Raw genomic sequence first — 25,296 nt, forward strand, 5'->3', positions numbered from 1 at the left:
TATCTAAACCTCTCCTAACCCACATCACTGAAAACCAATCCTGCTCTCTACCCACCGTCGCCCCTCTCGCGGCGGAGCGCGCCAGAGGAATGGAGGGCTGGATCACGTGATTGCCGGTGAACTTGCCACTCCAGCCCCTGAAAGAAAAGTGTAATTTGAAGAAAAGAGAACAAAGAAATCAGAGAGTATAAAATCCCTCGGCTAGTCTGCACTTGGTCAGAGTAAAGCTCGACAGACAGGCGCACACTCTCTCCCCGCCTCCCCTTACGCTCGTATAGTAAAGTGCCCGGCGCGCAGGTGGTGCTTGTTGCTCTGAATCCGATCAGGATGATGCGATCTGCACAGCTTCTCGCTGCGGTCTTATACTGCATAGTGTGCATTCATTCCCTACCGGTACCAGACGGAAACAGCCACAGGTACAAACCTCCAACGGTAAGTGATTTTAAAAACATTTTACCCAACTAGAAAGGTAACTATAACATGAAATAAAGATTTCAGAAAGTATTTCAGACTTGTTTTGTTAAGCAAATGCATACACAAATAATATAAACTAGTTATTTAAATCCACGCAAATACTAACATATAAGCCTTTTTTTACCGAAATAGAAGGACTATAAAATATAAAAACTGGCACAATTAACAAGCGATGAATTTCAAATCTGAATGCAACTTGCACGATTTATTACTATCAATTCGTTGCCATTCACCTGTTGCACAGGCATCTACACAAGATATGCTACTAGAATAAACAAAACGCGTGTATATAAAGAAAGCAATAACTCTGACGAGCAGAGAGATCATTTACATCTGCATCAGTGAAATGTGTGGCAACTGTAGATTTGTAATTTAGACATCATATCTAAGAGTTTCGTTTGTTTTGAAAGAGCAAAAAAGTGTAGTTCACGTTCAGTATGTTTGCAGTTGTTTAGGGGGTGGGACATACTATAGAAGGTTGGGTGTTTTTTATTCCAGGTATGTGTTTGGGTCAGTGAGTCTGAAAAGGCACCTGCATTGCTGCCTAGTAAGTGAACGGCAGTGTTTTGTATATAATAGTGCGAAGGCAGGCTTAGTTTCAAACAGGCTTCCAAAAATACAGTAACATACTTTCTAATGATCTAAAACAATTTCTAGTCAACTTTAGCGATTGCTAAGCAAATAATTAGTGAAACCATGCATATTTCTGTATCAAATTTTATCGCGAAAGTAAACCTATGGGTGAGACTTCCGGTTTATTAGCACTATATGAAAATAATAAGAATAACAACGTGCAGTAAACTGTAAAACAGTTTGCACCACAAAACAGTGTGCTCATAATTAAGATAATACATTAAAATAATACCGTAAGACACACCAACTTGCAATATCAATCAGCAAAACAAGCTGTTTTGTACAGCTAAAAATAGCTGGATGTGGATGAGACAGGAATTTACAAATGGCTTCAATATTATGGGAAGAAAAAGGAGGATAAAAATTGAATTACAGGTTGAGAATATTATGTAGAAAATTAACATTCAAAATTAATAAAATAATTTTCTCATAATTGAACTTCCCACACAGTGTTTTCACTGGAATATCAAGCACGTGTTAACTGTTGCCGTCAGAAACAACCATATGAAGGCATTTTGGTAGACGGGATGAATTATTATCAAGTTTTTCAATTCATATAGCTCAATGTTATTTTGTTGAATCCACCCAGCTCTTTATGTTGAATTGGTTTTGGAAAAAAACAATGGTTTAAGAACTAAAATCTGGCTGTAAGAACTTTGTTCTGCACGAAGAAAGAGAGGGCTTGTAAGGCTTAGAGGAAGTGGACAAAGAAGAACTACAGATGGCTGTTCTAACCTAGTTGGCAAAGATCCATACAGAGATTTTGCCAGGGAAAATATTAGGCATAAAAAACACATATCTGTGAATAAAAGAGCTGAAATGAGTAGTTGTAGCAGGGTAAAGAACAACTGAACACTGTCTTTGTCCACCTTTTTAGAATGCTGAATAGCCATAGGCACACAAAGCATTACCACAAGATGACAATGAAACATTACATGCTGTCAAAAGCATCTGGCTTTAAAGAGCTGCTTAATTTTATTGTATGTTTGCCTTGACCCACTTTGCCAATCAAACAGGAATGGCACCTGCGATCAAACCAACTCCAGACGTTTTTAAAGTCAAACTGTGTACATGTTTGAATGTAGGGAGGCAGCACTGATGCGGAGCATGTGCTGTCAATTTGTTCTTGAATGTTGACAAAGCCTGAGCAGGAGATTATGCAGGCAGGGGCAAGTCATCTGGCACGCTGAGCAGGATAACAAACCCCATGTTTGCTGACAGAGGGGAAAATGGAAGGATCCAGATAGCAACCACTGCATTTGTTGACCCCTCTGAGAAAAACAAAGCTGGTGTCCTTCTTTAAGGCATTGTTCACACATCATAAGCTCCATTAAGACTGCCAAAACATTAAATAACTCAATCAACATACTAACTGAACATGGCTAATGTGCAATCCACAGGGTTGGGGACATTTTTTTTAAATTAATTTTAAAATTAACTTTGAAATCTATCTATGCATCCATCCATCCATCCATCCATCCATCTGTCTATCAGCTGTTCTATGCATCTAACCAACATCCACCCATGCATCATTTTATGCATCTACCTGTCCATCTATCTACCGTTTTATTAATCTCTCTTTCCAATCATCCATCCATCGTTCTATGCATCTATTTACCCTTATATGATTCTGTCTTCTTTCCATCCATCCATCCATCCATCCATCATCCATCATTCTATCTATGCATCTATTCATCTAATAACCTATCTATGCAACTGTCCATCCATCATCCATTTATCCATCCATCTACTGTTCTATGCGTCTATCCATCATCCACCTATCCATCCGTCTATCTGCTGTTCTATGCATCTATCCATAATCCACCCACCCATTAATCCATCCATCCATCGTTCCATGCATATACCTATCCATCTATCTACCATTTTATCCATCTTTCTTTCTCTTTCTTTCTTTTTCTTTTTCTTTCTTTCTTTTTCTTTCCATCTATTCATCCATCCATCCATCCATCCATCATTCTATGCATCAATTACCTTTCTATGCATCTGTCTTTCTTTCCATCCATCCATCATTCTATGCATCTATGTATCCATCTATCAACCTACTACCCATCCATCCATCCATCATTCTATGCATCTACCCATCCATCTGTTGATCTACTATCCATCCATCCATCTATCCATCCATCCATCGTTCTGTGTATCTACTTATTAATCTATCTGCCATTTTATCAGTCTTTCTTTCCACCATCCCATTATTATTCTGTTCTATGATCTATTTACTCTTCTGTGCATCTCTTTCTTTCTTTCTTTCCATCCATCCATCGTTCTATGTATCTACCTATCCAACTATCTGCCATTTTGTCCGTCTTTCCATCCATCCATCATCCATCATCCATCATTCATTTCAATTACCCTTTTAAGCATCTGTCTTTCTTTACACCCACCCCTCCATCCATACCTCATTCTATGCATCTGCCTATCCATCCATTCATTGATCTATGCATCTACCTGTCCATCTATCTGCCATTGTACCCATCCATCCATCCATCATTCTATGCATCTACTTATCCAACTATCTGCCATTTTATCCATCTTTCTCTCCATCCATCCATCATTCTGCATCTACTTATCCATCTATCTGCCATTTTCCCGTCTTTCTTTCCATCCATCCATACATCCATCCATCCATCCATCCATCGTTTTATGCATCTACTTATCCATCTATCTGCCATTTTATCCATCTTTCTTTCCATTCATCCATCCATCATTCTGCATCTACTTATCCATCTATCTGCCATTTTTCCCGTCTTTCTTTTCATCCATCCACCCACCCACCCATCATTCTATCCATCCATCCATGCATCCATCGTTCTATACATCTACCTACCCATCTATCTGCCATTTTATCCGTCTTTCTTTCCACCCATCCATCCATCATTCTATCTATGCTTCTATCTATCTCTGTATTTACCCTTCTATGCATCTATTTTTCTTTCCATCATCCATCCATAATTCTATACATCTACCTGTCTGACATTCTATGCATCCATCTGTCTGTCTTTAAATTACATTAGATTTTTAATTGGAATTCATAAAACTGGAATTCAAAATGCATTTTCAATTAAACTCTGAATTGTGCACAATTCCAGTAAGCCAGCATGTTTCCTATGTAAATTATAGAAGGAGGAAGGGAACAGATTTTCTTACCCATTCTAGGCACCCTTGTTAATCAGCACCAGTTATTCAGTACTGGTTATCCTTATGACCAAATGTCAACATATGAAAGCAAAGGACACACAGGCTTAGACTGGGTAGAGCGTATGAGGTCAGTGTGAGTTGTACCCCGCCACCTGTGGAGCTGTTTGGTTTAGGTTTCTTGCCTGTAGGCACAAACGAAAGCATGACTGACACCAAAAACCCTGACATACCTGGTTCTGATTCAAACCACCATTTTTCCAGTCACCTGACCTTTAGATCTAAAAACTCTCAACAGCTGTTTCCTATCTCTACAGAAATTAGGAGACAAAAGAACTAGCTTGAAATACCTTTATTTCAAGTTCACTGTTCCTGGCAATGCATCAAACGTTACGGTGCACTTGACTTTCATGGTGATTCTGGCTTTTTGTCACTTCTTTCTCTTTCAGCTGGAACAAGTAGAAACTATTAAAAGAAAGACTTCGATTTAGACACTAATGGTCTACCTTGGATGCACTGCACACTTTCTACATGAACATCTTCCATCAACATGATTTTCCCACTAAACAATCTTCCTTTCAGTGTAATCACTTGTGTATACAACCCAAAAGCATGCAGGTCTCTGGAGGTTTTCGAGGATAAATATTTACCCTAGTCCGATTTCCTCTGGCATGTTCATTCATTATCTCTAGTTGTGGCCTACTTTAATGTGCCAGAAAATGTCTATGTAACAGACTGGAATTTCTTGTTTGTAATTTTTCTCTCGACAAAGGCATGCTTTAGAGAGACAATGAGACCCATGCAGCCAGGATGTTTGGATCAGAGTTGCACTAGAAATAAAAAGCCAAGCCAGAAAAGCAGGATGGTAGGAAGTCCTCTTGGCTATATTTCTATGGCTTGCTGAGTCAGTAGTAAACAGTCATCCAAATGTAGAAAAGTCATTTTGGGTGTATTTTGGAAACGCACAATGCTTCGCTCTTGATGCCGGCTGTGCTGATGAATGTAAGTGATCTGACATCATCTGGATGCCCCAGAGAGAAAGATTTGGCTGCCAACAAAGAGGTTATCCTCAGAAACCCTATGGAGATGGCATGATGCCAGGCACTCCAACTCTTTCCAAACTTTCTTCTTGCACTGACATGTCAGCTCTTTTCTTCTGGATTTCCCCCTAAGCCTTCTCGCTCTCTGTGTTCTGTTTCAGCATAACATACTATATCATGTTTTTACCCACTGACCTATTGACCTACAGATGCACATGTTTCTTCCATTCCCATTTCTTCCTTTTATATTCCAAATGTTGGATATTTTATATTATAAACGTAGGCATTAAAACTAATAGTTCTTCTGTACTGTTTAGTAGATTTTCCCACAGGCAAAAATGCCTGATGTCTGAATGCTTAAGGTAAAATAATTCCCAGTTGTTTTTGTTTCTCAGCTGACGAGAGGCATATATCTGTCAGGAAGGTATCATAAAAATGTCAAAAATTTGCACAACATGATGAGGTTTGGAAAAAGAGACTTTTGTTTTATATGGAACACGTGTGGAGACGTTCCAGTGGGTCTCTGAATGGACTTCCATTTTCACATGTTTCACTACATGCAGGTGGATGCTGTAAAATATGCCCAGGCTTGAGGAATGTCTGGTTAAGAAAAGGTTCTTTGATTTGGGCTTTTGTTAAAATGAGACATGTGCGTGTTAAGGTTAACGTTGTTGCTAACTAATATTACAAGCAAACATTTCTTAGCACAGTTCAGTTTAATTTAGCTCTTAGAGTCACCACAATTATGGATCAGCATTTCACAGGATCTAATGATAGATTAATAGTTGGGTTGGTTGTTTAGAAAATAATGATCTTTTGTCTGTTTCTTTCGAGACTTGGCTTTGACTCTATGCTTATAGCAGTTTCAGCTGCTAATATGCACTTACGTACTATTACATCAGCAACCTGAGCTGTCTTGTTTGCACTTGGCACCTCCACCTCTTATAAAATACTGACTGCATATTACGAAATGTGGTTACAAAAGTAGGTCGGTTGATTTTTTTTAATGTGCAAAGTTTTTTGTGTATGTACACTTTATGTCAAAAGTTTGGGGTCAGTAGGATTTTATTAAATGTAACTACTTTCCACAAAAATAATAAGCAGTTCATCTGTTTTCAACTGTGAGAAGAATAAGAAATGTTTCTTGTGCACTAAATCAGCATATTAGGATGATTTCTAAAGGATCATGTGATATTGAAGACTGGAGTAATATTTAATATATATATTTTAAATTGAAATAATATGTCATTACTATATTTTTGATCAAATATTTGCAGCTTTGGTGAGCAAAAGAGACTTTTTTTCAAAAAACATTTTTAAAAAAATTAAACCCGAAACTACTGTATAAGAAATTGTGTGTTGGTTATACAGAATTAATCTATTAAATGTTTTAGAAGAGGAAAAGTAAGTTTTGGTTTGAAATGGGAGTATGTGTGTTTACTTTGGCCCAAGGGGTCTGTTTTGTTGATTTAGGCTTTAACCTTTAACCCTTGACTCCAGCTGAACCTGAGACACCCGGGTGTTTTTCTTCCACCTCCGTCGCTCCCTAAGTAGACTCGAGGCCAGTTTGTCATCGCTGAGAGGTTCCACTGCTCTACAATAAACAATCTTGACTGTTGTACAAAAAACCTGCCTGTCTCCAGGTTGTTTAGAGACTGCTTAAATTACATGCTTTCAACATGTATGACCATTTAATGATGGCTCAGCCCGTGGAAAGTCCATGCGCACTCAGCAGATTTGAGAGAAACAAACTGAGAGTAGATAAAGCGCAGAGAATTCTTCACTTCTATCTGTGGAATTTGTGCGGTTCCTCATTGCCGGGGGTGTGGGGTCATGTTTTAGCAACGCTATCAAGTTCACATGTCAGTGGATTTTTACTAAAGTACTACGTCTCGACTTGCCCACAAATATTTGGTTGTTTTTTCTTATATTTGTTAGAATTTGTCTTGAGTTACACCAATTGCTATGCAACAAGTTGCCAGCAAAAAGCAATTTGTCTGTCCGCGCTGGATGTTTGTTTGTAGCTGATGATATTTGATGTTTGCTGCAGCGATGACTTATTTTTGTAGGCCAAAACCCAGAAACAAGTTAGCATTTTAGCACTTAGTTTTATAGCTGTTAGCTTTTTACTTCTAGCGACTGAATTTAGGCTTGTGAAGATTATCATGATGTACAAAAACGTATAAGAATCATACAGAGGGTTTGGACTTACGTCACTATTTGGTCAGTTGCTCGGCCATATTGGAGATACTCGGATGTAAACGACAGGATGGATTGCACGGTTAATGTACTACTGAATATGTTGTTCTGCTAATTTATGCTGTCTAAACCATGGGAAAAAAGTGTGTGGAAGCTGCTAAATCATATACAGAAGGACTTAGTAAGCAGGAAAGGTGTGCAATATTTTGACAAACTAAAGTTTATAGGTAGTAAAGATATGTACAAGCAATATTAATGAAAGGGTTAGTTCACCCAAAAATAAAAATTAGCCCATTATTTATTCACCCTCCAGGCATTCTAGGTGTATATGACTTCCTTCTTTAAGACGAATTTAATCGGAGTTATATTAAAAATTATCCTGGCACTTCCAGGCTTTAGAATGGCATAGATGGGTGTTTCTCTTCATCAGTCCAAAACAAGTCCAATTAAGTGCATCCATCCATAATAAAAAGTGCCTCACACGGGTCCAGAGGGTGAATAAAGGCCTTCTGCAGCACATCGATGCTTTTTGGTAAGAAAAATATCCATATCTAAAATGTAATAATCACTTTAATCTAGCTTGCGCTCACTGTTGTACACGGAAGTGCGTTCCGGGCGGATGACGTGATACGTCGGTGTTGCGCATGCTAAGAAGGGACTGGTTTTCCTTTGGGAAAGTAAGGAAACTTTGCTTCCTTTGCTCCTGTAAACAAACGTTGGTTTTCACGAGACTCACAGGCACATGCGCAACGCTGACGTCCTGCATCATCCGTCTGGAGGAGCTTCCGTGTACGACCAGTGAGCACAAGCTATATTAAAATGATTATTGCATTTTAGAGGTACTTTTTATTATGGATGGATGCACTGTTGAAGAGAAACACCCACCTATTGCCATGATAGAGCTTGGAAGTGCCAGGATCATTTTTAATATAACTCCGAATGGAATCGTCTAAAAGAAGGAAGTCATATACACCTAAGATGCCTGGAAGGTGAGTAAATAATGGGCTAATTTTCATTTTTGGGTAAACTATCCCTTTAAGACATTAGCCTAATATTTCACCTACCTGACTGGAAATGATAAGAACAAACACGAACGTTGTAAAGATTCTTGGATCCTGGTTTGGTCTGGACAACTACAAATGCCTTTTGTTCCTTCTCCTTGATTTGGTATAACTTTTGGCAGTCTGTAGTCCTCAATTTTTTTCTCCTGGTCCGACCGATTAGTAGAGCCCAGAACATGACAATAATTGACCATTTTCAGGTTCAGTGGCATTGTTTACATTCAGTGCCACCAATTTAGCCGACTGATGACGTGTCGTGAAAGCCCTCTATACTTTTGTTGGTCACAGTGCTTGTTTTTGGTGATGCTAACTTTCAGGGTAAGCCTACAAAAAAAATGTCATCACTGCAGTGTTATATGCTAAACTTGATTTTGAACCAATTAGATTGTAAAGCGGAGAGGCTTATACAATGTCATGTCACTCATCATTCGTTGTGGTCACAAGAATTGCTGTTTGTCTAAAAAACCTCAAGAAAATGGCCACTCATTTTTATGGTGTGTGTGCACACCAAAAGCAAAGCAAATATTCGCATTGTGTTATCACACTAGATTATTTGCAGGATTTTTTCGCGTCACTCATCTTGAATTCGCGTCTATATATTATAGAAAGCCAAGAGGCTCAGAATTACGCTACAGATAAATCGTGTTTAAGAGTGTCATAATGTTGACACAGTACTGAATGTAAACAATGCCAATGAACACAACGGAACTCGCATATTTTGCTAATTATTGCTGCTGAAAATGGTCAATTATTGTCATGTTTTGGGCTGTACTAATAGACCTATTAAAAAGACCAGGAAAAACATTTAGAGCACTATAGACTGCCAAAAGTTATATCAAATCAAGGAGAAGAGTGCAAAAAAACAGTCTGAGGAACAAAAGGCATTTGTGGTTGGCCAAACTGAATCAGGATTTCCAGTACAAAAATCCTGACAACATTCATGTTTGTTTTTATCATTTCTGGTCAGGTAGGTGAAATATTAGGCTAATATCTTAATTAATACTGCTCGTATGTATCTTTACCACCTTTTAACTTAAAATATTGCACCCTTTCCTGCTTACTAAGTCATACTCTATATGATTTAGCAGCTTTTTCTGTGGTTTAGACAGCATAAATTAGCAGAACAAAAAATGTAGTAGTACATTAACCGTGCAATCCATGCTTTTGTTTACATCTGAGTATCGCCAACCTTGCCACGTATCCGGGTAACTGACCAAATCGTGACGCAAGTGCAAACCCTCTATTCACATCTTTGCATTGACTTTGTATGTAATCTACTCCCGCGAATAATTAAATTCACTTTTGGTGTGCACACACCATTACTCTAAAGCCACTCGCTTTAGTCCGTCATACATCAACATAGTTGGTCCTACCTGCTTTCAATGATAAAGTAACACTTAAGTGACTTTTTTCTTTTCAGACTTCCTGCTTTATATTTCTAAATGTTTTATGGCTGTCTAAATATAGCTTGGGCTTAAATTACAGCTTTTAAATGACTCCCTATGGCTACGAGAGGCGGAAGGATTTTTAAAAGCATTTAAAAGAAATAGTTCACCCCATACCACCCCTGGCCTCTTAACCAAGTGCAAATTAGAGAGAAAGAAGGAGGTATAGAGAAGGAAAAAGGGCGAGAAAGAGGTTTCTAAACCCGCACAGCTGGAGTAGAGAAATGCAATGAGGTTCGGGGAAGGAGAGAAATTGAGGCAATCTGACTTTTCCCTCCAGGCAGCTAACCTCCCAGTCCATTAACAGAACCATTTCCTTGAAATTTGGGTAAGGAAATTGACTGTGATAATGCTTCTTGCGAATTATCAGTAACGTAAGACCAAACTGTTGCACAACTTTAATTTCGTTAATTTCATTGCCAGTTTAGACATGTTTACACCTTCATTTTCTTGTTTGTCCAACCAGAACACCCTAGCAATGCCCTATCTAGAATCTAGTGTTATTTTAGCATTATTTGTAGTATTTATTAATATTATATTTCAGTTTAAGTTTTTTTTTTTTTTACATTTCTATTCAGCTTTAATTGTTTTTTATACCCTAGCATTCAAATAACTAATTAACAGCATCTAAATTAAGCCATTTCTGGACAAATGTACATTTGATTGACAGCTTATGTCAATGTGTGTTGACAGGACTGGCCTCAAAAGACCCATCATCATGGCCTAAAGAAGAGAGGCCGATTTCATCACACTCAGGACACCAGTGAAGACTCTGGCAATAAAAGAGTGCACCCACACTCGACTCTTCCCAAAAATGAAACTGAGTTCTGGAACAGGCCTCGCTGTGGAGTCCCAGACTACCACTCGCAGAAGGAAGGGAGCGTCCTTAATTACTCAACCCACAAAGGAGGCTTGCTTGGGGGTCGTCAGCGCCAAAAACGCTTTGATTTGTTCGGAGGACGCTGGGACAAAACAGACCTCACGTACAAGTAAGACTTGTATGCGGTTGTATCTGGTTGCTGTGTCTACACTTAATGAGATGATTAATGAGAATTAAACATTAAATGGGAGACTTTGATGCATTGCCAAGGCACTATTTTGAGCCTTGCACAACAAAAGGCCACACGGAGGCAATGATATAGCTTATTTTTATAAGTATCCTAGCTCCCAGTCAACACATTTGACTGAATCTATATATTAAGGGGTTTTTCTTATTAAAGACTGTGTTAAATGAAACATTGCAGGTCTTTTTCCAAAGCCACACAGGAAATACTTGTTTCTAATGCTTCTTTCTTTATCTTCTCAGATTTCTTATAGCTGTTATCTGTTCTAAAATAGACCACACACTCTTTCCACTATTACACCCACTTAATTAGAAGCAGTAAACTGTCTCAGACCGGGGACTGTGTGGCTCCAGAGCACAGCGAGAAATATGTATCAAGCCCCCTTTGATTTAAAACAGTAAATCATTTTCTTAAACACACACATAGGCGCTACTTCAAGTCGACCAGAATTTCATTGGTTTTAAAGGGATAGTTCACCCAAAATGACAAATATGTCATCATATGTCTACCTCGTCATTTCAAACCTGTATAACTTTCTATAAAGAACATATTTTGAAAATGTCTCAGTTTTTGTGTTACACAGTTTTGGAACAATATGAGGGTGAGTAAATGATGACAGAGTTTTCATTTTTGAGTGAACTGTCCCTTTAAAGGAGAAGTTCACTTCGAGAACAAAAAATGACAGATAATGTACTCACCCCCTTCTCATCCAAGGGATTCTTTAGTCGTAAAGAAATTATGTTTTTTGAGGAAGACATTTCAGGATTTTTCTACATATAGTGGACTTCAGTGGTGCCCCGAGTTTGAACTTCCAAAATGCAGTTTAAATGCGGCTTCAAACGATCCCAAATGCAGTTGTAAATGATCCCAGTCTTATCTAGCGAAGCTATTTTCAATAAAAAAAAATACAATTTATATACTTTTTAATGTCAAACGCTCGTCTTGCTCTGCCTGAACTCAGTTTTTTTCCGGTTCAATACAGTTAGGGTAAGTCGAAAAACTCCCATCTCATGTTCCCCCTCAACTTCAAAATTGTCCTACATTGCTGTTTTACCTTTTTTGTTAAGGGTGTTTGATCTTTGCACGTTCCCTTTGCAAAGACTGGGTCGGTACTTCTGTAGCGATGAAGGATGAAATGATTTTTGAAGTTGAGGGAGAGTTTTTTGACATCCCCTGTCTTGAACCAGAATACACAGAGTTTATGCAGAGCAAGACAAGGTGAGCGTTTGAGGTTAAAAAGTATTTAAATTGTTTTGCTAGATAAGATCCTTCTCCTTCGGCTGGGATCGTTTACAACCGCATTTGGGATCGTTTGAAGACGCATTTAAACTGCATTTTTGAAAGTTCAAACTCGGGGCACCATCAAAGTCCATTATATGGAGAAAAATGTTTTCCTTAAAAAATATAATTTCTTTACGACTGAAGAAAGAAAGACATGAATATTTTGGATGACAAGGGGGTGAGTACATTATCTGTAAATTTTGTTCTGGAAGTGAACTTCTCCTTTAAGAAGCTTTTTTGATTGACATGATGACTTTACTATTGTTGTTGTCTGCTCACCACTTCATGTTTTGACTGATTTTCCTCATACATCTTTGTCAAAGACGGTTCCCACCAGACATAGGGCTCTCTGTAATCAGAGTCAGTGAGGTCGCGACCTGACCAGGAGAAGATGTTACATTTCAGAGCACTCATGTGTGTTATGGGCGCGGAGCCCAAATGGATCTAGTTTTCTCTTCAGTGCTCAGCGGGGGGTGAGATGAGGATCCAGACAAAGAAAACCAGCCGTACAACCACTGATTTATGGTCCCTCCCATAAAATATTACAGCCTATAAATTCTCCATCTGAATCAAGCCACATTGCTGTAGGGCAGAATTAGTCTTTGTGTCTGCATTCTGTAAAAACAGAAGTCAGAACTGAAAAAATCTATTAATCTGTCTATCATCTTTTAATTAGTGCAATTAATGCTCACTTAATATGTGCTAGGTTTGTATAATATGTGCTGCCTCATCAGAATCTGATGTCAAGACATCAGCAAAAAAAAGCACATACTTTATCCCCAGCAAACCCCAGTCAGCAGCATTCTAATGCTGTGCCACTATAAGCTGTCGTGACTCACGTCTCTGAAGATTATTTATGGGCTATAACACCTCGCTGTCCTCTGTAATTTGTCCCCTCACTTAATGATGGACTGTACATGTGCAAAATGAACTCAAAAACACCAACCCCCCATCCTACTCCCACCATACAGTCAGTTCAGTTTCTTTAATGAGTCTACATAACCTTAAAGAAGTAGTTTACTTCCAGAACAAAAATGTACAGATAATGTACTCATCCCATTGTCATCCAAGATGTTTATGTCTTTCTTTCTTCAGTCGTTAAGAAATTATGTTTTTTAAGAAAAACATTTTAGGAATTATCTCCATATAGTGGCTTTAATGGTGCCTGCGAGTTTGAATGTTCAAAATGCAGTTTAAATGCAGCTTCAAAGGGCTCTAAAGGATCCCAGCCGAGGAATAAGGGTCTTATCTAGCGAAACAATTGGCTATTTTCTAAAAAAATAAAAACTGATATACTTTTTAACCTCAAATGCTCGTCTTGTCTAGCTCTGCCATGCGCATGCATACTCCGTAATCCGGGTCAATACAATTAGGGTATGGCAAAAAACTCCCATCTCATTTTCTTACTTTGCAGTGAACATGCAAGGAAGGTTTTTTATTAAAAAAGGTAAAACAGTGATGTAGGATAATTTTGAAGTGAGATGGGAGTTTTTCGACATACCCTAACTGTATTGACCCGGATTACGCAGAGTGCGCATGCACATCGCAGAGCTAGACATTTGAGGTTAAAAAGTGTATACATTTTTTTTTTTTTGCTAGATAAGACCCTTATTCCTCGTCTGGGACGAGGTCGTTTAGAGCTCTTTGAAACTGCATTTTGGATGTTCAAACTCACGGGCACCATTACAGTCCACTATATGGAGATAATTCCTGAAATTTTCCTCAAAAAATAATTTCTTAACGACCGAAAAAAAGAAAGGGATGAACATCTTGGATGATAATGGGGTGGGTACATTATCTATAAATTTTTGTTCTGGAAGTGAACTACTCCTAAGTAAATCTGTGTTTTTCATGCCACACGTGTGCAGTGGGTTGAGGTCTAAAGTCATTTTGTATGCTTAAAAGTCAAGCGTGAGTGCACCTTCATTGGAACATGATGAATGACACCTGTGCACAAAGTTCATCCATTAAAAGTCACCATTGGACCAGATGGTTGGAAGTTACTGCTGAAAGGTAGTGGGAAAAACATTTAGAGAAAAGCAGCTACTTGCTAAGACCCCCAAACTGTGTTTAATTTTTTAACTTAAGACGTTTGGGATTGGAAAGGTTTTTTTAATGTTTGTTAAAGGTCTATCCCATGTCATCCAGGATGTTCATGTCTTTCTTTCTTCAGTCGAAATTAAGGTTTTTGAGGAACACATTCCAGGATTCCTTTCAGGGAGCTGAAGGTCCAAATTGCAGCTTCAGAAGAGCTTTAAAGGGCTCTACACAATCCCAGCCAAAGAATATGGGTCCTATCTAGCAAAACGATTTTCTAAAAAAAATACAAATTTACATACTTTATAACCACAAATGCTCATCTCGCAATAGCTTGACTTCACGCATTATGTAGTCATGTTGGAAAGGTCATTTGTGAGGAAGGACAATTAGAAGTACCAACCCAGTGTTTACAAAGCGAACGTGCAAACCAAGTCAAATGGTCTTTATCAAAAAAAAGATAAAACAACGATGTCGATGATTTTGAAGTTGGGGGAGAAAATGAGATCCCTGATGACCTTTCCAACGTGATTACGTAATGGATTAAGTTGTAGATGCGCATCGCAGGGCTAGTCCAAGACAAACAATTGTGTTTTTTTTTTTTTTAGAAAGTGACTGATAGTTTCACTAGATAAGACCCTTATTCCTCAGCTGAGATCATGTAGAGGTATTTGAAGCTCCACTGAAACAGCAATTTGGACCTTTAACCCATTGATCCCTATTGAAGTTCACTATGGAGAAAAATCCTGGAATGTTTTCCTCAAAAACCTCTTGCCTGTTGTGGTCTGCTGGGGATCCTTAGACCCCAGTTTGGAAACCCCTGAACTACAAATATCTAAAACCTTTTTGGGGCTGCTGTATTAGCACTTTAAAAGTCACTAATCTAAACCTGGTTTACATTTTATCTGTTCTTTTGTGGTAGTAGCTATAGTAGATCAGCAAATATAAAGGAATTCTCTATTCGGAGCTGCGAACAAGGATAACATTTAAAAGCACAGACTACCACACTGGGCTCTCTCCTGCTGTCATAGCTCCTGTCTGGGCTTGCAGACTGCAGAGGCCCCACAATCTGAGACAGTTTGTGGCTCCAACATGCAGCCCCAGAGCGATCCCCGTCCCACAGAGCTAATAACGACCAAAGCATGAAGGTGCCCAAGCATGAAAACAACACAGAAGTACTAGTTCTATAACTGCAGGTTGGGAGCTATACAATACTTCAGATGTGGTGCTTTAAGACAATTTATTGTTCTTTTTTTTTTAAGAAATGCTTTGTGGAACATGATACAGATTTGTGGTCCACCAGCTTAAATGTGCTCAGTGGGGATTCTGCTTGTGAAAATAAGCATGCATGCCTTCATCACTCAGCAAGCTTTATAATGTAGCTCGTCTTTCATCTGAGAGAAGCTAAAACCTGTGGGCTCATTCTGTGAAGGATGAAAGTAGCATTTTCATTTATAAACAGCATTCAAAATGGGTACACTGATGATTTAGAACAGAAAAAGCAGTTAAAACTTCTTTTTAGGGAAGAATCAAAGGACTCAGGACTGTCAAAGGTCTAAATGCAACCTAAGAAAAATGCTATTAAAAAGGTAATCCACCCAAAAATCATTTACACACAAGATTACATTTTTAATAGACTATAGACTTCCATTGTATTTCTCTCCATACACTCTTAAAAATAAAGGTGCTTCACGATGCCATAGAAGAACCTTTTTTGTCTAAATGGTTCCATAAAGAACCTTTGACATCTGAAGAACCTTTCTGTTTCACAAAAGGTTCTTTGTGGCGAAAGAAGGTTCTTCAGATTATAAAAGGGTGAGAAAGAGATGGTTTTTTAAAGAGCCTTTGACTGAATGGTTCTTTGTGGAACTAAAAATTGTTCCTCTATGGCATCACTTAGAACCTTTTGAAGCTCCTCTATTTTTAAGAGTGTATAAGGAAGTCAATGGAAACCAAAACTGTTACCAACATTTTTCAAAATGAAAATGAAAGTCATACAGGTTTGGAACGACATGAGGATGAGTAAATGATGACATAATTTTCATTTTTGGGTGAAGTATCCCTTTAAAGGAGAAGTCCACTTCCAGAACAAAAATTCACAATACACTAGTGACAATTTTAGAGGATTTAAAGGAGAACTCCACTTCCAGAACAAAAATTGACAGATAATGTACTCACCCCTTGTCATCCAAGATGTTAATGTCTTTTTTTCTTCAGCCGTAAAGAAATTATATTTTTTGAGTTAAACATTTCAGGACTTTTCTCCATATAATAGACTATGGTGCCCTGCTTTTGAACTTACAAAATGCAGTTCAAATGTGGCTTCAAATGATCCCAAATGTGATTGTAAACGATCCCAGCCGAAAAAGAATCTTGCGAATCTAGCGAAACGATCGGTTATTTTCATTAAAAAAATACAATTTAAATACTTCTTAATCTCAAACGATCACCTTGTCTTGCTCTCCCTGAACAAGCATTTGACATTAAAAAGTATATAAATTGTATTATTTTTATGAAAAGAACTGATCGTTTCACTAGATAAGACCCTTCTTCCTCGCCTGGGATTTAAACTGCATTTTGGAAGTTCAAACTCAGGGCACCATAAAAGTCCATTATATGGAGAAAAATCATGAAATGCTTCCCTCAAAAAACAATTTCTTTATGGTTGAAGAACGAAAGACATGAACATCTTGGAATACAAGGGGTGATTACATTATCTGTCAATGTTTGTTTTAGAAGTGGACTTCTCCTTTAAATCCTCTAAAATTCTCACTAGTCTGAATTGTTTTGGATTAAGATCATGCTAAATGACAAGTTACAAAAGAGTCTTGAAATATGATTCCATGTATTTCTATAAGGCTTATGCACTTAAGGGAACCCAGATAGGGGTGCCATCACTGTCACAGTATCAAGTATCACGTGTTCAGTTATTATGGTCAGAGAGCGTAGTAGTAGTAGTAGGCACCGTGTCTAATCCATTCAGACTGTGCTTGTCTTTCACAACAGCCAGATTCGGATCCAGTCCCTTGGTTCAGGGTAGCAAACATGTTCAAATAAAGTAGATTATTGGGGTAATGCACTAGAGACCAAATGAAAATCACATGGGTGGTCTGGAATGAACGTTTATGAGTGTTTGTGCTCGTGTTACAGGATCATGCGGACCCCTTGGCAGATGAGTTTAGAGAAAGTCAGATATGTGCTGAGAGAGGCACTGCGGGTCTGGAGTGACATCACCCCTCTCACCTTTACTGAGGTCACCAGTGGCCGGGCAGATATCATGATTGACTTCAACAGGTAAAACATTTTTTTTTTTTTACTGTTTGTTGTGTTAGAATTAATCACTCACTGACATTCCAAACCCGTAAAGCTGTTGTTCATCTTCGGAACGCAAATTAGGGCTTTCTGACCCTGCATAAACAGCAGTGCAACTGCCACGTTCAAGGCCCAGAAAGGTGGTAGGGACATTGATAAATTAGTCCATGTGACATCAGTGGTTCAACTGTGATTTTATGAAACAATGACACGGAAGAGAAGAAACTGTTGAATAAAGTTATTTTTGTTTTCTTTGCGCACAAAAACTATTCTCATAGCTTAATTTTATCTATGTACTTACTACCTTTCTGGACCTTGAAAGTGTCAGTTGCGTTGCTGTCTGTGCAGAATTATCTTAATTTGTGTTCCTAAGATGAACGAACGCTTTACGGGTTTGAAATGACATGAGGTTAAGTAATTAATGACAGAATTTTCATTTTTAGATAAACTAACCATTTAAAGTTACATCCCAAGATTTATCAAAAACAATGTTACAATGAAAAAATCATTTTAGCCATTTTCAGTTTAGCATGCTTTGACTGGTCTTTTATATTCTCCTTGTTATCGATGAAATACTATTTCCCTGGCCTGGTTTTTAACACCACATTGTCAGTTGAGAGATGTGTGTTCATTGACACAAAGAGGAAAAGTTTCCACTTCACTAGTCAAACACAGATGCTTTTCATCTCCTCTAGAAGCTGGAGATTAGAGAGGGTGTCGGTTTAGGATTATAGGTCGAAAAATTTACACTGCACGTCCATTCATGCACGTGTGTTACTTCTTAAATTCCCATCGTAAGAAAAGTCATAACTCAGAACACCTGTGTGGTTCAGTTCTTCATATGGACATGCAACACTGCGGCTCAAAATCCCTTGCTTTTTGAAAAACGAACCTTAATGTTGAAAAGCATGACTTTTGTGGTAGCACATTATTAGTACAAAGCACTGTTTGAGTGGTTTTCCCCACACTGAACATGTGGCATGCTCTATCATTTTGCACATTGTTTGTTTTAGGGCTGGGTTTTGATCCAAATAATTGACAAATCGATTGTCTCTTCCTTTTTCCTTACTAGTTATAAAATAAAATTAAACATGAATGGAAATTCGAAGGTATGTTGAAAGATACAATACAACCTACTAAAACTGTCTACAAATTGTTTAAAATGTTTGGAGGCCAAAAACATGAAACTCAAAATGATGAAGCAGGAGAAAAGTGCTTGATTTACAGTATGTGTCACGCCAGTCCCATATAAATGTCATGTCTCTTTCAACAGGAAATTTTGCTGAAGCTAGTGGCTTTCTCTCCTCATTTTCTTTGAAAATTGAGGTCCCTCTCAAACTTGGCTTCCTGTTGAAGCGCTAATGTACAGTTGTTGTGTTTCTGAGATATGCACGTATGAAGCTCTAATGAGGGATACCGCTTTTCTTCAAAGCAGAGGGAAATATCTAGATCCATCTGGCATGAAGCGAAACATCTGGGAGTAGGTTCAGTGAAGTGTGGGGCGCTAGGCATGTCAATTTCATTTGTTCTGACTCAATCCGAGATTCCATCAATAGGATAGCAGGGCACCGGACATTTGTGGGTTTGATTTAACTAGAATAGTGGCCTTCTTTAACCTTTCAGGTCTGCCAGGTTTAAAGACCTACAATCCAGAAGGGCTTTGTGCATCATTTAAACTCTCTACTTTTCACAATGGAAAATTTGGGGTTCAATTTATTCAGTGCCATTCAGCCAGGGTGGAATTTGGCATTGCATTAAAGACAAGAGAGTTAGGAAAGTTACTGAGGTGTGACAGTTACAGTAGGGTATAATGTGGTACGGTTGCATGGTGGTAACAGCAATGTCTCTGTTCAGGTCTTTATTCTCACCCTCGTTTAATCATCCTATGTAATGATTTATAAAATTCTTAAATGCTTACAGAATTCTTTCAGTGATCAGTTCATCAGGCATGTTGATGAAATAAGAGAATGGAAATTGTTAGTTTTATGCTGTCGTCTGAGAGACTGTGTTTCACATTCAGGTACTGGCATGGAGACAATCTTCCTTTTGATGGACCAGGAGGAATTCTGGCTCATGCCTTCTTTCCCCGAACTTACCGGGAGGGAGACATTCACTTTGACTACGATGAGACTTGGACAGTGGGCAACAGCATGGGTGAGTGAGGGTACTGGTTCATTTGGTGTTTTGGACATTTGGACTTTTTAGCTACAATGTCTTAGAGTTTTTCTCAGAATTGCAAGTTTATATCTTGCAGTTGCAAGTAATTATGCGTTTACATCTCACAATTTTGACTTTTTTTTTTTTTTTTTTTTTTTTTACAAATTCTGAGTTTATCACTATTTGTTCATTACACAATTTTCCGCCACCGTATAAAAAAATAAAGAAGGTAGTTGCGACTTTTTATCTTGCAATTCTGACCTTTTCCACTCATAAAGTCAGTCACTTGTTTTGTTCCTGAAGAAATCGGTGCTTGAAGAAATCAGCTGAATCGCTCAACGATTCACTCATAAAGCCAGTCGCTTGTTTTGTTCCCGAAGAAACCAGTGCTTAAATGAATCGGTTGAATCACTCAATGATTCACTCATAAAGCCAGTCACTTGTTTTGTTTCTCAAGGAATCTGGGCTTGAATGAATCGGTTTAATCACTCAACAATTCACTCATAGAGCCAGTCACCTATTTTGTCCCTGAAAGAATTGGAACTGGAATGAATCGGTTGAAACGCTCAATGATTCACTCATAAAGTCAGTCGCCTTTTTTTGTTCTTGAAGGAAACATCAGTTGAAGTGCTCAACGATTCACTCTTAAAGCCAGCCATTTTTTTTGTTCCCAAATGAATCGGTGCATGAATGAATTGGTTGAATCATTCAATGATTCACTTATAAAGCCAGTTGCTTGAAAGAATTGGTGCTTGAATGAATTGGTTAAATCACTCAATGATTCACTCATAAAGCCAGTCACTTGTTTTGTTCCTGAAAGAATAGGTGCTTAAATGAATTGGTTGAATCACTCAAGAGTTCACTCATAAAGGTAGTCACTTGTTTTGTTTCCAAAAAAATCTGTGCTTGAATGAATCGGTTGAATCACTCAACAATTCACTCATAAAGCCAGTCACTTGTTTTGTTCCTGAAAGAATCGTTGCTTGAATGAACAGGTTGAATCACTCAACAATTCACTCATAAAGTTAGTCACTTGTCACCAGCTACTGGCTACTGTAACTTTGTGACCAGCAGGAATTGTTTATTTAGTTTGTTTATGTTGTAAAAATGGGTTTCCACAAACACATATGACTGCGTCAACTATGTGAGGATTTATATGTAATTTTAAAAACCCCTTGATCAGAAATATTTTTTTCTAATTATCTTCCTTTTGCTTTCTACTAGGCACTGACCTCCTCCAGGTGGCTGCTCATGAGATCGGTCATGTTTTAGGGTTGCAGCACTCCATGGCACCAGGCGCAGTGATGTCGCCTTTCTACGCTTTCTCCTACCCGCTCAAACTGAGTGAAGATGACAAGCGAGGCATACAGTATTTGTATGGCTCCAAACGCACTGAGGATAATGTAAAGACGGAGGAGAGATTTCCCAAAGTCACAGAAACCAATGAGATTGAAACCACAGTGGTGAGTTATATGACCAGTTCTGATCTTGAAAATCTGATTCTTCTATATCCTTCTCAATCTTTTTTTCTTCTTATTTTCCATCTTTCCAGCCTGACGCTTGCCTAACTGACTTCGATGCTGTATCTATGATCCGAGGCGAGCTGTTTTTCTTTAAGTCGGGTTATGTATGGCGGATCCGTGGTGGTAAACTCCAGACTGGATATCCTGCATTGGCATCAAGGCACTGGAGAGGAATCCCAGGCGACATTGATGCCGCTTTTGAGGACAAATCTGGAAATATCTGGTTCTTCCAAGGTAAAATGTCTCAAAGTAATTAAGTACACTACCTTTGAAATGTTTTGGGTCTGTAAGATTTCTACTGTTCTTCCTGTAGGCCAGAGTTACTGGGTTTTCGATGCCGAGCGGCAGATCACAGGACCAGACTCCGTGCGAAGGCTAGGTCTAACGGTGAATGACATCCAGGCGGCCCTCATGTGGGGAGAAGACAAGGCTCAGAAGATCTACTTCTTCAAAAAAGGAAGCTACTGGCGATTCAACCTTAAGGAAAACCGCGTAGACTCACCCCACCCTCGCAGCATGAGGGACTGGAGGGGCATACCGAATGACATTGACGCCGCTTTCCAGGACCGATTTGGTACGGTTGTCACTGAAACATTATTTCTTGCATGTTTTTGAAAATACAAAGGTTATTCTTTATGGAAGAAGTCATTGAGTGTTTCTTTGTTCTTTATTTCTCCACAGGCTTCGCCCACTTCTTGAGAGGGAAGCAGTACTGGAAGTTCGACCCAGTGGAAGTGAGAGTGCTGGAGGGATACCCGCGATATATTGGCATGGATTTCTTCGGTTGTTCTGCAGCCCTGTACCGATGAGTCACGGGTACAACTAGACGTAATTTATCCCAAATGTACTGCAGATCTTTGTCATGCACCTAGTGCAACTAGCACTCCCACAAGCAGTTTCCACATGTTTAAAGGGATAGTTCACCCAAAAATGAAAATTCTGTCATTAATTAACATACGGTCTTAACATGGTGAAGACTGACGTGGAACAGAAGAAACTGTTTAATAAAGTACACAAAAAGTCACATGGACTTACTACGTTTCTTAATTTGTGTTCAGAAGATAAACCAAGGTCTTACGGGTTTGGAACAACATGAGGGTGAGTAATTAATGACAGAATGTTCATTTTTGAGTAAACTGTCCCTTTAACTTTGAACCAGTTTAGGTTGAGTATTTTTGTTTATATCAGGTAAAGTGTCAGATATGCAGATTCTCCAAATCTGACCACTGGATCAAACATTTTTCTGTGGTTTCAAGCAGATACTGTTTATTCAAGATGTTACATCTGCGCACTTAACCACATAATGAATGAGTATAGCTGAATCTTCTCATCTGCAAAACAACGGCTCTCATTCCTCAGGAAAAGCAGGAAATTCTGGCCTTAAATATTTTTCGTATATATTTTGTGTACTTGATTTATTTATTATTTGTATATTTTTGGCAGTATTCATAGTGTTAGGAAAACATAACAGCCATTTTTTAGGAATACCATACTGTGCCATTAGTGACGTGCTGTTGATTACCATAGAAGAAAATTTTGTCTTTAAAAACAAGCAAAAACATAGTAGTGGGAATACTGTAGTAACTGACAGTTTTTCACAGGTGCTATTGAACTTTTATTAAATCTGGGACATTCCTTTAATGCGCCAAAAATATCTAAATATTGAAAGCCTATATTCCAAACTAAAAGTGCACAAATCTACTTACATGAGCAGTTTTAGTTCAGAGGCACTTTTGGTACAAATGTAGGTGACGACAACTTGAGGTAAACATTTACTTTGTCAAAGCATCCTAAAATAGTTCTCAGAGCAAAATTAACTTACCTATTTTTTACTGAACTTTGTAGACTTTTTAATTTTGTTCGGTGTGAACGTCCATTTAGGCTTAACCTAAGTCTGTAAAGGACTTATGAAGACCTGTTTTTCAATAGTGATAATGTATATTTTACAGTGCAGGTCACTGATGCTGTTCACGTGTTAACTAATAGAATTTTTTGCATAGTGTGGCTAATGAGGAATATAATCCTTATAGCATGATAATGATGGCTTTTGATACAAGGAAACTGCACACTTCTCATTCACTGTTATTATAATATTTGTCATGTAATCGATTCTTTCTCATTTTTAATAATCAACTTACTGTGTAAATATTTTGTAAAAAGAATTGTATTATATTTTCAGCTGCAATAAAAGCCTCCCTTTGTTTATTGTAGTCTGCCTAATAATGTAAATATCTATATCTATGTTAATTACTTTCTCTTGGTAATATTTGTTTGTGTGCGTTTCTTTAACTTTTATGCCTGAAAAGATTATTTTTTTTAATAAGATCACATTATAGCTGTATTTGAAATTATTTACAGTGCCTTCACCATTTATTTTTGCAATTTTGTTTTTTAAATCTTTGTCCTTGACTCAGATCTTATTGAACTCAATCCATCATACAATGTATTTACATTTAAAAAATTTAAAAATATTTAAAATATATTTAATTATAATATTTTCTTTCTATTATGTTTTAAATAAAAATGTAAAACATTAAAATATTTATTACAGGAATTATGACTCTCAGATGACAGATGACCAACAATTTTGCACGGAAAATAGTTTTTCAGAAGTTAGTATACTTACTCACCAAGGAGACAAAATAAAGTAAAAAATCAAGATAAATATAATTATACATAATTTAGAGTAAAACTACACTACCAGTCAAAAGTTTTTGAACAGTAAGATTATTAATGTTTTTTAAAGAATCCTCTTCTGCTTACCAAGCAGTAATATTGTGAAATATTTTTACTATTTAAAATAACTGCTTTCCATTTGAATATATTTTAAAATGTAATTTATTCCTGTGACCAAAGCTTGGTCACATGGTCCTTCAGAAATCATTCTAATATGCTGATTTGCTGTTCAAGAAACATTTATTACTATTATCAATATTTAAAACAGTTGAGTTAAGTTTTTCCAAGATTCTTTGATGAACTGAAAGACCCAAAGATCGGCATTTATTATAGAAATTAATACTTTTATTTAGCAAGGATGCTTTAAATTGATCAAAAGTGATGGTAAAGAAATGTATAATATAATTTATAAAAACAGAAAAAAATACATTGTTTTCAACATAACAATAGTAATAATAAATAATGTATAATGTATTACATTAATAATAATATTTTTTGGAGCAGCAAATCAGAATATTAGAATGATTTTTGAAGGATCATGTGACTGGAGTAACGATGCTAAAAATTCAGCTTTGAAATCACAGCAATAAATTACGTTTAAAAAAAATGTAAATAGTAAATGTAAATAATTAGTAAAAATATTTCAAAATGTTACTGTTTTCACTGTACTTTGGATCAAATAAATGCAAAAATCTTACTGTTCAAAAACTTTTGACTGGTAGTGTATAATTACTTTTTAACATAGGAAAAAGTGTGCAAATAAAATTATTTCTGTGTATTTAAGATGCATAAAATGCTAGTTATGAAATTTTATGTTATTAGACAAAATACATCATATGGGATGTGATGCAAATGACATTGTAATGAAGTCATGAGGGCCAAAAGTGCTGATAGTTGAAGAAACACTGATATGAGAGAAGTGTGCACACCCCATCTTCACACGTCTGGTTCTAATATGATCTATCAGAGGTTTCGGGGTGGAAATAGAAGACGGCTGTTCTGTAGGCCCTCCTGCCGAGACAAATCCAGAGTCCTGCTGTCTTGGCTTGTTTACAGACTGTAATTCCCCTCTTCCCCCCGCTTCTATCACACGGAGCAAATTTGTAACACAATGACATTGTAACATGATGACATCATCACTTCAGTTTCATTTTATGTGAAGCATCTGTTGGCACCATCCTTCGCCAAGTTAGCACATTTTGTAGAGTTTCACTTTAGTAACTACAGATGTCGAGCTG

General features: G+C 37.6%; 1 protein-coding gene across 1 annotated transcript; it reads left to right on the plus strand.

Annotated features, from left to right (window-relative positions):
* The first annotated feature begins 150 nt into the window (after positions 1–150).
* mmp11b (matrix metallopeptidase 11b) lies at positions 151–23,572 on the plus strand. Its single transcript, XM_051092420.1, has 8 exons — positions 151–432; positions 10,702–10,997; positions 17,541–17,684; positions 19,723–19,856; positions 21,084–21,322; positions 21,412–21,616; positions 21,696–21,956; positions 22,064–23,572. Exons 1-8 carry the CDS (start codon positions 328–330, stop codon positions 22,189–22,191), a joined length of 1,512 nt encoding a protein of 503 aa, XP_050948377.1. The 5' UTR covers positions 151–327; the 3' UTR covers positions 22,192–23,572.
* The last annotated feature ends 1,724 nt before the right edge of the window (positions 23,573–25,296 follow it).

The sequence above is a fragment of the Labeo rohita genome, chromosome 21 (genome assembly GCF_022985175.1).
Source record: "Labeo rohita strain BAU-BD-2019 chromosome 21, IGBB_LRoh.1.0, whole genome shotgun sequence".
Classification (NCBI taxonomy): Eukaryota; Metazoa; Chordata; class Actinopteri; order Cypriniformes; family Cyprinidae; genus Labeo; species Labeo rohita.